The sequence below is a fragment of the Engystomops pustulosus genome, chromosome 11 (genome assembly GCF_040894005.1).
Source record: "Engystomops pustulosus chromosome 11, aEngPut4.maternal, whole genome shotgun sequence".
Taxonomy (NCBI): Eukaryota; Metazoa; Chordata; class Amphibia; order Anura; family Leptodactylidae; genus Engystomops; species Engystomops pustulosus.
This window is the reverse complement of record NC_092421.1, coordinates 22,071,812-22,089,531: the sequence shown is the minus strand read 5'-3', so window position 1 is coordinate 22,089,531 and position 17,720 is coordinate 22,071,812. Positions and strand designations below refer to the sequence as shown.

General features: G+C 41.2%; 1 protein-coding gene across 7 annotated transcripts in view; it reads left to right on the top strand.

Annotated features, from left to right (window-relative positions):
* Window positions 1–17,720, top strand: part of PLCE1 (phospholipase C epsilon 1) — a 200,452-nt gene that overhangs the window by 177,661 nt on the left and 5,071 nt on the right. For all 7 annotated transcript variants that reach the window (XM_072129841.1, XM_072129840.1, XM_072129842.1 and 4 more), the window contains 8 exons: window positions 965–1,096; window positions 1,266–1,556; window positions 7,144–7,307; window positions 8,650–8,911; window positions 11,479–11,594; window positions 13,221–13,349; window positions 16,007–16,213; window positions 17,320–17,484. In XM_072129841.1, the coding sequence (XP_071985942.1) occupies window positions 965–1,096; window positions 1,266–1,556; window positions 7,144–7,307; window positions 8,650–8,911; window positions 11,479–11,594; window positions 13,221–13,349; window positions 16,007–16,213; window positions 17,320–17,484 (1,466 nt within the window). The remainder of the gene's footprint in view (window positions 1–964; window positions 1,097–1,265; window positions 1,557–7,143; window positions 7,308–8,649; window positions 8,912–11,478; window positions 11,595–13,220; window positions 13,350–16,006; window positions 16,214–17,319; window positions 17,485–17,720) is intronic.

The window sequence follows — 17,720 nt, the reverse complement described above, 5'->3', positions numbered from 1 at the left end:
TGCAGAAACACCGCTATCAAACTATCTTTGATACAGAACTAGAACAAAACTCATTATTTAAATACATTACCAGAACCAAGCTCTGTGTATAAATGCAGTACCAGACCTGAGTACAGAAATACAGCATTAGAATTTGGATCCTTACAAAAATACAGCATCTGAGCTGGGCTCTTTACAGAAATGCAGCAGCAGACCTTGGCTTGATACATAGATACGGCAACAGAGTGAGGCTCCATACATGCTGTAAATACTGCACCAGAACAATGCTCGGAACATAAATACAGATCCAAAACTTGGCCCCACACAGAAATATAGCACTAGGACCAAGCTCAGTATATAAATATCTACAGTGCATCAAATTATTTTTTTCTTTTATACAGTGCCCCCAATTGAAATATTTTGTATATACAGTGCGACACCAATGATATAATACACAGCTGCCTGTGTCACACAGAAGACACCGGAACTTTACCTTGTGCGAAGCTCATGTTATCAAAAGCATCCGCACCTTAAGATCTATGTCTTGTATTCCCTCTGGATTGACTTCCCTTTTCTTTCTGATGTTTATTTTCTGGATAGTATCCTAAAAAAAACCTATATTTGCATCCATAATAATAAATCTACTTTCAGCGAGGTCTTTTTCCAAGGCATTGGAACACTCTTTTGGGATCGGCCATTTTTGTTGAAAATGTTATATTTTGTCCATTATTTCTACATGAATGGATAACAATAGCAAGTTGATAAGTCAAGTTAAGATCCCCCTCGTATTCTCTGTAGTCTGCTGAGAAGTGTCTATTTGTCTTGGCCTGCTGGAGAAGTAAACTTCATGTAGAAGATATGGATGTAGTGTAGAGCATGACCAGCAGGTTAATTTCCATAAAACGTCTTCCACAAAGGCCACGGAAAATGTCGTGCCCTCTTGGTCTGCTTGTTTGGTTCATTAGTCTTCATTTTATGGGAACAGGCCTCTCAACATTAAACCCATGTGGATCTGGCAGAGGAAAGGACAGACGAGGCAGGAAGTCAATTTTTGGCAACAATCCTGGTAGAACAAGCCCCGGGGAACCAACGACACTGGCCAAAACATCTGGAAAAGGTAATGCGTGTGTATATTCCATTCTGACTTAATAATTGGACTGATGCTGTATCTGATAACACATTATATTATTATTTACTCCATGATATAAATTCCTTGCCTACGGGTTATTGCTTCACATTTGTATCCATAGGTTGAGCCTTTTTATGCTAACATATATTGTCTGCAGGTACAACTGAAACCCGGCAGAGCTGGGAGGAGCCGTGTTCACCGCCGTTCAACCCAAGTACGTCATTGAGCGCCATCATCCGAACCCCCAGGTGCTACCACATATCGTCGCTGAATGAAAATGCTGCCAAGCGCCTGTGCCGACGCTACTCACAGAAGCTGATTCAGCACACGTCCTATCAGCTACTAAGGACCTATCCGGCTGCTACACGTATTGACTCGTCCAATCCTCATCCGCTTATTTTCTGGCTTCACGGGATACAATTGGTTGCACTAAATTATCAGACTGATGGTAAGTCAACTGCTTATGGATACTAATGAAGTACTAAGTACAATGGGTGTATTTCAGCTTCGCTGTATAGAAATGAATGGAGCTTCATTGTAATAGTATTTACTACCCATGGTCAGAGGAGCACTTTTGGGCAAAAATATGTTCAATTTTGTAATAGGTGGACAACGCAAACTATAATTTAGAATCCTCAGCATGTTAACAAATGATTTTGGGTGGAGTCAGGCATTTGAATTGTGTTGTGAAACGCAATTCAAACACAGAGGGGAGGAGCTTGAGCACTACTTGCTTTGCACGAGGTGCCCGCTAACAATCACAAGCGTTTTATTCAGAAAACATATACTGTATGCAATCGGGAACAAGCTCCTCCCCATCTCGTTTGAATGGAGTTTCAAAACTCTATTCAAATGCCACAGGGGCCAGATTCAAATTTTTTAAATACATAGGTTTAGCTCCACCCCCTTCTGCAGTTGATTAAAATGAAAACTGCTGTTTTGAATTCTTACAAAAAGTCCAATCCAACTCATTTACCCCCTCTCTTAAAAGACTCAAAAAAAAGCCAAGGCAAGATTTCTCACATTTGGCTTGTTACATTACTAATGTATCCCATCTTGGTAGATCATAAAGAAACTGTATACGGTCTGTGTACATAGTTTGGCATATTTGTACCTCTGTCTCACTATTCTGCTTCAATCTGCTCTGTAGACTTGTGTGACTAGCAGGTCTGCAGCTGCCCAGTATTAGGTCATCTCTACCTTCATATATGATATTGGCTCACATTTTGGCATTCGATTTAAGAAGATGTTAGCTGGGAAACATCCGGAAATTACAAAACCTATTTGAAACCTTGTCAAACATTGTTCCATCACTTCTACACATGAGACCCAGTAAATTTCTGTATAGTTTTAGCTGTCTATGGTTTTTATGCAGACACCTGGGGGCCTCATTTCATGAACATGCTTGGAACTTGCATGATCTTCTATTATCAGTTCAACATCAGGCCATTTACCCAAGCTCTGGACAAAACACTTATTATTTTTAGGAGGCTGGGATTTCTTAGGGAAAAATTAAGAAATTTTCTGATGTAATATAATCTGTGCAATTCCTGTACGTATCTATTTTCTCTGCTACTTGTGATGTAAAACAAATGACACAGAATAAGCAAACTGTGGCATTTCAGGTCTGTGAGGCTAGTTAGCAGGTCATTTCCTCTGGTGTGGGGTTTCGACAGATAAAAACCCATAATGCTATAAATTTATTAAAACAAACTCAATGACTACATAAAGCTTAAATAGCTTGCTCTTATGATTCACAAAATGTTATGGGTTTTCTAAAGTAGGTGGAGTTATCTCCAAGATAGTTACCACAGGATACTACAACTCCCGTGAGCCCTCAGTTTACAATAACAGGTCCTCCCTCTTATGCTCTGCTCCCAGTGATGATCTAACACACTGGGGCAGATTTACTTACCTGGTCCTGTAGCGATCCCGCGTATTCGGGTTCGGCGCGATTCACTAAAGTCGTGCGTCCGAGTTCCTGCATGAATCAGTGCTGCGCCGAGGTCGCCGGAGTTCACATTCTTCTTCCTGGTGCATGTGTGCGTAATCTTGCGACACATTTCGTTTTTTAAATTCAGCGTATTTTTTAGTATCTGTCGGGTTGTCCAAGGGCCACGCCCCCCGATTTCTGTAGCGTGCATGCCGGCGCCAATGCGCCACAATCCGATCGTGTGCACCAAAAACCCGGGGCAAAACGGAAATATTCTGGAAAACCCGACAGAATCGCGATCCATGGACCCTTAGTAAATGTGCCCCACTGTCTTGCTCTGTTACCATAGTAATGATGGGTGTAATGATTTATTTTTATATGTATATGGGTGAGATTTCACACAGGAGATGGAATTTTTGTAAGGACATTACATTCCCTACCTTAGGGGGGGTAGTAGTTTAATATAGTAAAATCTTGTGACAGTTTCCCTTTAATTATTGAGAACCCACACTAGGCAGAGTGAGCCCTTTTCAGCTTTGGGGCCTCCTTATACATGTATAGTAGTTTTTATAACCTACTCGATCTCCTACTTCTAGCCTGCTTTGCAGGAATCTGAGTGTATGACTGTGATATGACAATATGTGAGGCACAGTTTATAAGGTGTACTTATATTAAATCGCCTTGCTAAACCTCATAAATGAGAAGTTCTCATGTTTGTTTTTGGTGGCCCGCTTCCAAGCGGCCCAGTGATGTCAGAATCTCAATCGGAGGTGGAATGGTTCCTTTTCCCATGCTTTTTTCCCCCCTCTTATTTAAGCATTCATGGCACGTGATCTGTGCCTCTAGTATATGGCTAACCTCTGTATATGTTCACATCTGGATCTGTGTGAATGGTGCAGAGGAGCTTTGATCCTCATTCTTGGAATTCCCTGTGAACTAGAAGGCTTCTCACTGCTTGTTTTACTAGTCAGACAGGGTTTCACATCACTTTTCTTTTTAACGTAAACTTTACTCTTCTTGAACCCAACAGGTGCCCGTCTCATTTTCTGTGTTATTATTATCCTATAGCCTGACCTATAAATATTATCACTGTGACGGTTCAAAGGTGTTTTTATTGTAAATTGTAGTATTTTACTGGAAATGTGATGTACATCAAGTGAACCCTGTGAGATAGAAATATACATTGACCTAAAAATACTAAAACCCATGTACCTCTAATAGAGGTGAAAAAAACTACACTGACGACACCTGTACTCCTTTTCTCCCAAAAATGAAGGTCCTGCAAAGAAGGGAGGTAAATCTGTCCGACATTTAGTGAAATGCCTTCGATTGGCCATGTATTTTTCATTGTGGGATGAACTTTCATTGCTTGGTCATCAATTGGGTTGCTTATTCTGGTGTGGACCCATCTACCTCTTCATATCTATTAAACGACCTCCTGTTCCCCAGTCTTTCCCCAGGCAGACTAGATGGTCATTTATCATTTAACAAATAATTTTTTACACATTGTGATGGCAGAAGAGCTATCAGCCTCTGACAGATTTATCATTATTGGTGGCAATGATAACGGACATCTATGCTAGCGATGAGCTCATGTAGATCTAATTTTTGGAGCAGAGTTATAGTGTAACATCTGTGCCTGGTTGAGCTTTACCCTTATCCTGTGTCTGTAAAGTAGGGCAGAAGAAGCACCGCTGACTATTATTAGCATCCTGTCTTGCACTAGTCTGGGCACTGCCCTATTTCACTCCTGGCTGTCTTAATTGGATTCTAGCACACACATCTGCCTTCTGTGGATTTAGTTATGGGTTGCTGACACTTAGGCTAGTGGTGATGCACAGATGTATTCCCCATTCACACATTTTTTCCCCTTGCTAGTTTGCTTTCTGTTTAACCTAGATGTCAGGTGACAGGTCCAAGTTCTTGCAGGACTAGGAGCCTTACAATCCCACAAGAGGATTGTTTATCCACAGGATTGCTAGTGCTTTTTGACTTCCGTATTTGGGATTTCCTGACCTGTGCTTGCGTTCTGACCTTCCTCTGGCCTCTTACTCAGTAGTCTTCTTTGTTTTCTTTCATATTTTCACAAAGTAAAACCTCTTATGTTTTGTTTTGTCCTGTTTTCAACTTAATGTTTTCGTTTTGGCGCAGGAAAAGAGTGTTGGACAGTTGTCCCCTATTGTCTAGGGCAGGATCAGCGAGTAGGTAGGGTCAGTTAGGCGAGTCTAATGTTAGGGCTTACTGTCCGTGCCTGCTCTTACCTTTGCCCCTGGTTGTACATTCCCTAACAGCAGGATTACTGATGGATTTTATTTATTAAGATTTTTTCCAGGGATGCATGTCAGACACAGTGGTTATCGAGGACATCCCTGACTGTGCATTGTAGTCTAAGTCTAGCCCCTGCTACTCCTGGAAGGACAGTGCAAGTGCACATATTGTGGATATTATCACTATTAAAATATCCTCTTAAAAATTACTGTATGTATTAAAGATATGTGGCAATATGATTTTTATAGCAATGATGTGGTAGTGACAATTTTTTTTTCTTGAGAGACCACGAATGAGAATTATTTGTTTTAAAAAATAATTTTAAAAAACATCCCTTGACCTATTTTGTAGCCTGCCTTGTATCCTTAGAATGCACAGATCCAGCACCATGGTTCTAAAACTGCTTCTAATGGGAACTAAATATTCTGGTTATGCGTCTGGCAGATTGCCATCATTGTTGAGTCATGCTTAGACCAGCGCTAGTCAATGTCCCACACGGAGAAAATTGCCCAATTTTACCTTCACCCACCAGGCATGGTAGAAGGTATATGGGAATAGTCTGTGCACTGCTGCGCTGCTCTTTAAAATCTATAATGCCTGCTGTTATGTGTGTAACATTTTGTCGACCGTTGTGAGTATTAAGTAATTTTCGGAATAAAGCGACCATTCAGTGCACAATAATAATTCCACCATAAATGAATAATGTGTAGTTAAAATACCTGGTGCCCTACTCAGGGGTGAACCTAAACTCTCTGCTGCCTGGGGTGAGCTATAAAATGGCGCTCCCTCCACCCCATTGATTAGAAATATATCAATTTCTTTTTAAGTTGGTGGTTTCTTCATGCAGTGTATTGACATTGGGTGTGTAGAGACACTATTTTTTTAGTGTAAGGTCATGCTTTGTAGCAGGTGACTGCGCCCCTAATGCTGCTCCCCAACTTGCTGCATGTGGTGCCACCTGAGGTGAGAGGTTCACTTTGCCTTGTGGCTGGTGCACCCCTAGCCCTACTATTCTGGTGTCACTCTTCTGATTCTTAGCCAAGGTTTAACCAGACCACTGTATGCACACAGCTCAACTGCTATATATATACAGCTGGTAATGTAAGAGACTTCAAATACAGATCCATGTTTTCCTTATCCAGCTGAAAGTAAGAGACAGGAGCAGAAACACTTCTTTTATATACTGCTCAAACTGTACTGTAGCCAAGGAGAGAGTAAAAATTATAAAAGTTTTAGAGTTGAGTGGACCAGGGTTTAGGGTTCTGGTGCGTCCCACAACTTTGACATATTACTGGATTGGGACACCCCCGACCTATCACAAACATGGCTAGTAGGTAGGGACGTCAATGTGCTGGATTGACTGCACAGCCATCGATAGAGCAATATGTCCAGGTCACGCGAGACGCACCCGAACTTAAAAAGGAATCCTGCTCAACTGTGTACTGATGTAGAGAAGATGGAAGGTTCAACCAAAATCCTGCTCAACAAAAATCACTGTTCAGAGCTGTGTAACCAAACTCTAAGAGCAGAAAGAAATCCAGAGTTTGACTAGAATATGGATCTTCCTTGTCAACAGAGAGATAAAAACTGCTACTAGGAGCCATTTTTGCAGCCTGTTTACAAACCAATCAGTATTTATTAGAAGAGTATCATTCTTCCAGAGATCTTTCATTATATTGGATAAAACCATCACACTCCTATTAAATGCTTCATCGGGCGTATAGTCATCGAAAATTTTCTCTAAAAGTTTGTGCTGATACTGTGATATGTCACTTATGTTTTCGATGAATGTGGTTATCTACTATTTTGAAATTCATTGGGTTTTCTCTTTCAGACCTCCCCTTACAATTGAATGCGGCCATGTTTGAAGCCAATGGTGGATGTGGTTATGTTTTGAAGCCGCCAGTATTGTGGGATAAAGGCTGCCCGATGTATCAGTCGTTCTCACCACTTGACCGCGAGTTGGAGAGCATGGAGCCGGCAATATACTCATTAACCGTAAGAATTGTTTGATAGCTTTACTCTGGCCACTTCATGTCTGATACTGTAACAAAACACATCTGCGACTCAAGCTTCTCAGTTCTAAACACTTCACACACAGCTTAGTCTACCTAAATAGCAGCCATAAATTTCCCGATTTTTATCTATACATTGTGCTTGGAGGGAATGATGTGTTTAATAGGAGAGTTTCTCTGTAATTATTTTGCTCTGTTAAGTATTTTCCTCTAGTAACTTTCACTCACTGTTAATATTACTGTCAAGGAGAGAAGTAGCACACACCCCAATGACTGGCCAGGCGCAAATAAAAACCGCACATTCACTTTATTATTAATAATTCGTTTCTTATCTGTAGCAAGTCAACGCAATTGTAGACTTGATATCTTATCTTTCAAACACGTTTTTTTTAATCCAAAGTAGTAAAATGGCTACTTTGATACATGCAGGCAGATTAACTATCAATCAAGATGATATATTACTGTAAATGTGCCCTTAAATGGGTTGACCAGGATAAGTGCACCATAAATATACTTCGGCTGGTAAAGTTTTTCTGCAGTCTGTGGGACCACCAGACCCACCAGCAGACACTTTCGGGACTTCCTGTGACGTTACGTTTTTGGAGTATTGAGTGCTTCCCTTGATCCACAGGAAGCGAGGCAGGGAGACAGGAAGTCCTGCTGCCGGTGGGTCACATGACCTACCGTTCCTGCAGACAAAAGGGAAAGATTTTCAGGGTGAGTACAATATGAGTGACCGTTTTAGGGGATTATACTTACCCTTACTCAAGTGTGGCCAATTCATTTAACTAAGGGGGCATTAGAACGTCAAAGTATGCATATTAAGTCCTATGGATTTAGCAGTTTGTAATTATTGTAATTGTTTGGCTAATTATTTGGCTAAATATCGTATAAGTCTTTAATTTTATGATTATTCATTACTATTTATTTCACCAAAAAAATTTATGGTCCAACGACTGGGACCATAAACAATCACAAGATTCCTTGGGTCCCTGATATAAATCAACCAAAAGGTTGGGTATGGACATGTCTCAAGACCCAATTTCAGGGTTTTTACATGCATTAGATAGTTGTTAGCTTTTTCTAATTGGAATAGCCCTTTAAGAATGACAAATGTTGGACATGTGATGTATACAATACAAGGAACATTATTAGATGCGTACAAAAATGAGCGTTATTTACCAATTGGTTTCCGGATTCTATTTTCTATGAACCAGTGAGATTACCCATTCAGTTAAGACCCGACAACATCTCTCTCCTTCATCTATATTAGGTAGTCCACACCTTCGTGATGTTGTAAATCTGAAACTCTGCTCGTCTTCCAGATTGTCTCCGGACAGAATGTCTGTCCAAGTAACAGTACAGGAAGTCCTTGCATCGAGATTGATGTGCTGGGGATGCCGGTGGACAGCTGTCACTTCAGAACTAAACCCATCCACCGCAATACCTTAAACCCCATGTGGAATGAACAGTTTATGTTTCGCGTCTACTTTGAAGACCTCGTATTTCTCCGCTTCGCTGTCGTGGAAAACAACAGTTCTGCTGTAACAGCCCAAAGAATTATTCCCCTTAAAGTTCTGAAGAGAGGTAATCCATCATTTACTCTATGTGTAATGTTACCTTGTGTGATCTCACGCTTTATGCAGCCACACATCTCCTCAAGTGATCAGCCCTGGAGGGTCACCAGGGGTGTGATTTATTGCCATATAGGTGGCCATATAGGTAAATAGATCATGTGGTATAGGTCTCCAATCTATAACATATAGTGATAGCAAGACAGGACTCCTGGTGAGGACCATCATCCATAACCTGTAGTGGGAACACAAAGTTCCCAAACTCTTCCATATTAGAAGTGACCAAAAGAATAAGAGGCAAACAATAGCTTTTTAACCTCTGCCTGTCAATGTTATCCATGTAATACCATATAATTGATCAGTAAACTAGTTCAGTCCTGGAATCTGAAAGAAGTTTCTATTATGCTCTTCCAATATTGAGGAGAGTTACAGAAATTCCATATTGATGGTCAGCAGAAGCCTTGCTGTTTCCATCAGTTCCCATAGACCTTCATGCTTATCTCATCATAGTAGTGGACTCTACTGCACCTCTTTTACCAATTTAAATAAAGGAAGACCTTTTTTTTTTTCTAAAAATGTAAGTCTATGGAAAGTGATGAAAATAGAATAGGTTTTGATCAGGGGAGAGGGTGCAGAAGGTGTGGTTGGAACTGGGTCCAAGAAGCTTCGAGGCCCATATGGTGTACCCTTCCTATATGAGAAGACTAGTACTCTAAATAATACATTATAATTGGGGGCCTGGCACATATTTTGTACTGAAGCCCAACAGCTTCAGGTTGCGCCACTGCTTTTGATAACCATCAGTATTTGGATCCTGTTATTCTCTTCCATATCAGAAGGGACACTAGCGGAGGGATGGACCCCGCTTTAAGGTGCATTCAGGTCACAATTTTCCTTAATGGATTTCTATGGAAGAAAATTATTTACTAACCCCTCCGGAAGGCATTCCTTGGCTCCACTCCTTGGTGCTCCCACATGCCCGGCTCTTAGGGGTGACATCATGTTTGTTGCGCATGAAACTTCTGCTCAAGGTTCTGTTATGGTGTAGAATTTCAGACTGGAGTACCTTAAACCCACCAGAAAATTACCGTATTTTTCGGACTATAAGGCGCAGTACTTCCTGTACTGTTACAGTGTGCCTTATATATGAACCATAATTACAGACAACAGCTGCCTTGAACTGTGCACCGGTCTGCCACCTGCTGGTCATTCATCTTTATAATCAGGTGCGTCTTATAGTCCGGTGCGCCTTATATATGAACCTAGACATTTTAGCAGGCATTTATTAATGGTGCACCTTATAGTCCGGTGCACCTTATAGTCCAAAAAATACGGTATCATGGAGACCCACCCTACAGCATTCCCTAGGTAATAGATCATACTGAACCAAATAAGAGGTTCTGGGGTTCAGTACTAGAGCCAACCTGAGGACCCCCTGCTACACTGGTGGACCACTCCTACACTGATTTTTTTTTTTGCTTTTTGCTCAAAACATAACACTACATATAATACAGATTTTGCATAGATGTGAACTCTGCTTTAGAGTGGGGACCACGTCTATAAGTGTACTGCAGTTCTACATGTTTGCTGCGTTAGCTCATGTTTTTACATGTAAATTCTAGCTAGTGCTGGGTTATATCTGACCAGTTTTTGCACCAGGAAAATCCCACACAAACCCTCCCCTGCTAACACATCTCTTTGGAGAATAAAGCTTTCTTCTCCAAAGCCTTCCCGGAATTCATGGTAATGACTGCTGCAAATCATATGCTGTGCCAGAAAACTATTGTATACACTGTAAAGGCTCAGCACATAAGGGACCGAGCTATAGAATATTTTATAATGCATGGAGACGCCTTCTAAGAACCTTCCTCTGAAGCTTACGAGCTCTAGAGAACCAAGTGTAGAGGACTTTTTGATATGGCAACAATAAAAACAGTGACAAAAACCTGGGGTACAATGATGTATTTATTACCAAATGTTATTGAATTCATAACCTTCATATATGGGAATATTGCATATACAGGCAGTCCCCGGGTTACGTACAAGATAGGTTTGTTCTTAAGTCGAGTTTGTATGTAAGTCGGAACTGTATATTTTATTATTGTAACCTCAGGCAAACTTTTTTTGGTCTCTGTGACAATTGGATTTTAAAAATGTTGGATTGTCATAAGAACCAGGATTAACACTAAAGCTTCATTACAGACACCTGTGATACCTGTTATAGATGTTTATTGTAGCCTAGGACTAAAGTACAGTAAATTACCAATATCCAGAGGTCCGTTTATAACTAGGAGTCGTCTGTAAGTCGGGTGTTCTTAAGTAGGGGACCGCCTGTATATGTATATATTGGGCTATTGGTATAATGACCGTCGCCATGATGGACTCATGTACTGGATCCAGCTTTATTTTAGTTTGAACAGAAACAAATGTTCTGTTCCGTACAAATATTTAGTAATGGTATCTGTCAACAAGAGCGTTTCCGAGTTTATGGCTCATTGTTTCTCAGCTGAAGTCTCTCCAAGTAACAATAATGTTTTGTTTCTCATAGTGACATTTTCTGTTCCGTATGCATTCCTGCAGGTTACAGACATTTACAACTTCGCAACTTACATAATGAATCTTTGGAGATCTCCACTCTCTTCATAAATAGCAGACGGATGGAAGAAATCCCCAGCGGCAGCCTGCCGGCATCTCTGGTAAGGGAAGATGTGCACTTTCCAGTAGTAAGTGTTTGACTGGTTTAAAACACAACTCTGATTTTCCACAAATCTATAGCTCTTGTCATGTAGAACAACTTTTTCTATTATCTCGATTAGCTATCTACAGCATTTGCCTTAATATTCTACTTAGTCTAGCCTAGTGGTGGCGAACCTACGGCACGGGTGCCAGAGGTGGCACTCAGGGCCCTCTCTGTGGGCACTCAGGCCATTGCCCCATTTTCACCAAACAGGACCAAATCCACCAAATCTTCCTGTAGTCCCAAGCAACTTTAAAATAGCGCTGAGAGCAGCATCTTTTAAGTGACATTTCATTGGCTGTTTAGAACAGGAAAAGTGAGAAGGTGTGGACTGAACTGCATTGTCTTTGGACGTCATCCTGCTGGATCCACCATTCTTCCTGGAGAGAAGCTACATTGATGGTCTGAATTTGTCCACCTTCTTTCAACTGTATTGGTGGCCTCAGGGGGCTAATACAATTGAATGATGTTGAAGAACAGGTAGCAATAAGTTACTGCTTGAAATGCCATGTTGGCACTTCATGGTAAATAAGTGGATTCTGGTTGTAGTTTGGGCACTCGGTCTCTAAAAGGTTCGCCATCACTGATCTGGCCATCGCTAGCCTCTTTCTGTAGTAGCAGTCTCCCCCAGCTATGCTGATTTTATTTCTGTGAGTCCAGAGTGTTGTTTACAGCATGGTCATGGAGTAGGGGGGGGGAGTCATGTGACTGTGCTCTGTGTGCGTGGCTCTGTGTGTGTGCTGCTCTGTGGATACAGAAATATCCTACATAGGAACAGGGGAGACTTTGTAGCTCACTATTCTATCAATCCCTCTACCCCAGTCTGAGTCTGCAAAACTTTTTCTGTCTGTCTCTGTGCACCTCAAGCTGTGTCATAGACTCCTCTGGAAAACTCCTCTGCCACCTTCAGCTTTCTGGACACTTTCTACAAGTTGTAAACCCTTAGTTAGCAGCACAGCACACTTCATGTAACTATTTTGCTGCTGGTTTCGACTACTTATTGCATGCTTCCACTTTCTCTCAGTGATGAAGGCTGCAATGCTAGCCACTATATACATCCTGTATGTACACTGAGCAGTGTAATAATCCCACTGTATTTATGGCTAAATTACTTAATGAGAAAATGCAAGGCATCATGGGAACTGTGAGCCTCCTTAATTTCACAGCAGATGCAGGAGGTTAGTCTCTCCCACTTTGCTGCTAAGGAGGATTTCTGACAAGTTGCTTCAGAACAGAAAATGCCATATCTCAAGAAAGGAATGGGCGAGCAGTATGGGCATTGTTCCGTTAGCTTTTAAAGTGTGAATCACAAATGACAATTTGGTAAAAAATCATTAAGGAATCAGAGTTCCATTTTAAGCTTCTATATTCCTGTTTTGATATATAGTATTAATTTTATACTGAAGTTTATGTGTTTGTAAAATGCTAATAAGTCATTACATCTTCAGGACCATCAGTGATCAGATACATATAAATAATTCTCATACTGGCACTTGTCTATATTCTACAACCTCTGATCTATTAGCAAATTTAAATATATATTATTCTATATAAAATTAATATTATTCTGTATTTGCTTGTAAAGGTTTTTAGCTCAGAAGAAAGAAGGGCAGCGTCCACGTTCAAAGTCACGGTTCATGGAATTCCTGGTCCAGAACCATTCTCTATATTCAGTATAAGTTCTGGGACGACAGCAAAACAACTGCTGGATCAAGTAAGTTCACATTTTTAGCAGTAAGTATATGATGGATGACAACTGATCATGTTATCAGAGGGACCTAGTATGGTAACGGTGCTGTAAATCTAATACGGTATATAACGTCGCCATAAAGTGAGAATGTAATATACCATGTGGGACATATGTAATCATTCTCAGTGCTGTTAACATTTCTTTGGGAATTGTGGTCCAAACATTGGTCCTATCTATAGATAGGTCACTGAGATGAGAGGTACTGGCATATGATAGTGGGATGCAGGCTGGCAGACGTAACATTTTCCTGTATAGGTGGTTTGGGCAGTAGCTCGGGACCCATGGCTACCCAAACCACCACCAAATTTTATAGTATGAAGGAACTTCAACCATAAAATCCTCATATACCTGTTCTTCCTTTCAATATGCATGTACACATGAGCCATTTCAGGACCCTTGAAGGTCCTTCAAAGGCCCTGAAACTGCAGATTGAAAGCAGAAAGAAGTCATCCTCCATTCCCCAAGAAGCTGATCCTAGGACGATATGTAGGAAGTGATTCCAGTCTTTGTAGGGTCTATAATATTCATACAGGGCCCATGGTGGTCTTAATCCACTCCTGCATAAGTGACACACAGGGGCAGATTTACTTACCCGGTCCATTCGCGATCCAGTGGCGCGTTCTCTGCGGTGGATTCGGGTCCAGCCGGGATTCACTCCGACGTCCACCAGGTGGCGCTGCTGCGCTGAAGTTCCCCGAGGCCCGCTGGAATGCACTCAAGTACACCACCCTATTCCTGGTGAAGGTAAGTGCAAGTCTTGTGACACTTTTTGTTTTTTAAATGCGGCAGTTTTTCCGAATCCGTCGGGTTTTCATTCGACCACGCCCCCCGATTTCCGCCGCGCGCATGACAGCGCCGATGCTCCAAAATCCGATCGCGTGCGCCAAAATCCCGGGGCAATTCAGGGAAAATCGGCACAAATCGGAAATATTCGGGTAACACGTCGGGAAAACACGAATCGGGCCCTTAGTAAATGACCCCCAATGTTTTGTCCCTGAGATACAAGTCTCTGTGTTGGTTTGTTATGTTTGCTACTTTTGTTACTTCCATTGAATTCTGCAGAAGAGAGATGAGGAATGTCTGTACCTTTATAGAGTATAGGTTCCTATGTGCACAGTATGGCAGTATTATGTTGTATCCTATCTCATGTTATCTCTATGTGCACCCACTCAGTACAGCACAGTCACTAGTGGATGGCGTTTTAGTGGATGTTAAAAAGTTTAGAGATTTCAAAACTATAAAAAAAAATAAAAAGTATAAATAGGTTCTGTTCATGTTCTGTCCCAGCAGGGCCCTTGTACAAAGTCACTTTGAAACTTAAAATGAAACCCTCTCTACTGCTTTATACTTTGTTGGCTTTGTTGCCAGGACACATTGGCACCAACGTCTGGTGTGAAATGCCAGGATGATAACTCCACAGGGCGCACATCAGTAGGAGCAGACAGGAAGAGCAATCTCTACTATCTCCAAAATATTGAATTTTTTATATATTTTCCCAAATATTTTCAATGTTAGAAAGGAGTTTTCCTGTGTTCTGGGATAAAAGCATCCATCGTCTCCGAGGACTGTGATGCGTTCTTCATGTTCCTGCCAACTTGTAGGATTCCGAGGATAAACTTCCCTCCTTCTCGTTGTGTTGTGTATCGGTCACATTATTTGCACATGTTCGTACAGTGCAGATGATCTGTTGGATCTAGGAGCAGCTTCCCTGTATGTGACATTCTCAGGGTATTACACAGAGTTTCCGCGTCTTGAGATTGTTACCACAATAGCCACACAGTAACATCGCTTGTGCGCCTCGTATTGTGCACTGCCAGTCGATTTGTCCTATTGTTTCTATTCTCCTTTTACCTTATATAGTCAAGCCCCACATTGTGTTCTGTATGTGAACTTCTGTCCTACTCTTTATCATGTTCCCCCCGGTGCCTCCGTGTACAGTCACGTTACTACTGGTCACATGTGCAGATAGGAATAGAATAAAAATACATTTATTTTTAATATGGGTTTAATATCAAGTCAACTGCAGGTTGTGGTGTTTTTGGCTCATCTCCATGAAGTCAGTAACATTCATTGTCTGCGGCATCTCCTACACCAATAATGGAGAACCTTTAAGAGGTCCAGTGCCCAAACTGAAGCCAAAAACCCACTTATTTATCACCGTGCCCATACAGCAATTTCATCAGCAAAGTATTGCTCCTGCACAGTGTAACAGCCTACGAAGCTGAAGCACAGAGGTGCTCAGGTAACACCCCCAGGAGCCCTTGTGGCTCATTAGGACCATTATAAAAGTTGATTTTAGAAGAAAGGACCTATGAGTAAGTGTCCCTTTAAGGCAGGAGACACACGTGGGAGGGTTTTTTTTATATTTTCTGCTCTTTCTTGCTGAATTTACTCCTGGCTAAAACTTTTGTATCAAAATCTGCACCAGAAACTAAATTAAAAGAGCCTATCCTGGAATCCAACTTATCATCATGGCATATTCCAAGAGATAATAGCAAAACATATATGTATTTGGTAAAATGAATGAGAGTTACAAATATTAGCCAGTGGGGAACTTAATACACAATATCACGTGCAGAGACAGTGTCTAAACCATACAAAATTTTGTGGATTCTTTGTAGATTCTGGCGACTAAAAACAGACGTGAAACCAGCAAAGACTATTTCTTAATGGAGGAGAAATGTTTTATATCAAAAGACAAGAATGAATGCAAGAAGCTGCCATTCCAGAGAGTGCTGGGCCCAGAAGAAGACGTCCTGCAGATCCTCAATAGCTGGTTTCCAGAAGAAGGCTACGTGGGAAGAATTATTCTCAAGACCCAAGAAGAGGTATGTTTTTTTTTTTAAGGATTTTTTTTTGCTTGGTGTGGAAAAATGATCAAATAGTGTGTGTGTGGGAGATAAGAGTTTGGCAGCAATGACTAGGGAAGGCATTGGAGAAACAAGTGTATAGAGAACAAAGTTTAAGAGATATTACTTATTATTATAACTTATGGGGTCTTAAAGGGAACCGGTCATCACTAGTCCTTTTACTGGCTCCCTCATGTCCCCATAGAGAAATGTGTGCACAAAGCTAAAGTGTTTTTTATAATAAAGGTTCCCTTTAAGAGAAACTGAAAGTTTTTTTTTTTCCTTTAAATTTTTTTATTACTGGAATTATACAGAAATAAGAAGCCTTACGGTTTCTAACAGTTCCTCTTGCAGAGGGTTTAAGAACAATAATATAAGAAAAGGGGCGCAGTCATTAAAGGGAACCTGTCAGTAAAAATTGTCATAATAATAATGCTAGATTCCCGTGGAGTGTAGGAGAGATTCATAACCAATGGTTATACCATGTGTGGGCAGTAAGTAGCAAGAGGCCTTAGGCTGGCGGCACACGTGGCATTTTTAACCCATTTTTGGCGCGTTTTTAAGCAGTCCGTTTAAAACCGCTTGCGTTTTCGACCCGTTTTAGTTAAGATAATTGGTAAAAACGGAAGCGTTTTTTAACGGACTGCTTTAACGGATGGTTCAAAACGCCACGTGTGCCACCGCCCAAAGGGGAGAGAGTTGCAGTCCTAGGCAGGTCACTGAAAGTATTTGGGATCGCTGGACGACTCATTACTGCTCCAATTGGTGGATAAGAATCAGATCTGGTACCTTCAATTCTCTAAAATAGCATAATAAGATGTATAGTAACTGCCATGAATCGGAGTCATCCATTCGTGTGTACCATAGTTTTACCCATCATTGAATCGGAAGATGGCTGACCAAAAAAATTAAAAAATGATGGCGCACACTAGGTTATGGGATGTGGATCCCTAGGCTGACAGAACACCATATGTCCAAACAGTGGATACATTCCCTTTAATGTATAGAATGGACCCATATACCAGGAAGTTTCATATGGTTGGATGTTGTAACACAACATTTTTATAAATATTTTTTTATTTTAGAATCTAAATGACAAAAATATTCATGTGGAAGAAAAGGAAGAGAAGGAGCCGGTCACTGGTGATGATGACAGCTTCTTTGTCCAGGTGCACGATGTATCTCCAGAACAGCCCCGCACTGTGATTCGGGCGTTACGATTCAGTACAGCACAGGATGTTATCCAGCAGGTATTGTGCATAACGTGACGGCATAAATCTCTAGACCCCAACCTTTTTTTGACCAGGACTGGCTGCGAGCACAGATTTTCTCCAGGGACCAGAGGGTGGGGGGCTGGTGTACTTGTTTCAGAGCCAAAAATATATGTTTGCACGCCCCACGGTAACTCCCTGTATGCCATGCTTGTATTGTTCCCTTTCCTGCAGCTGTGCCCTAATTTTTCCCCCTATTCTTACAAAATGCCCCC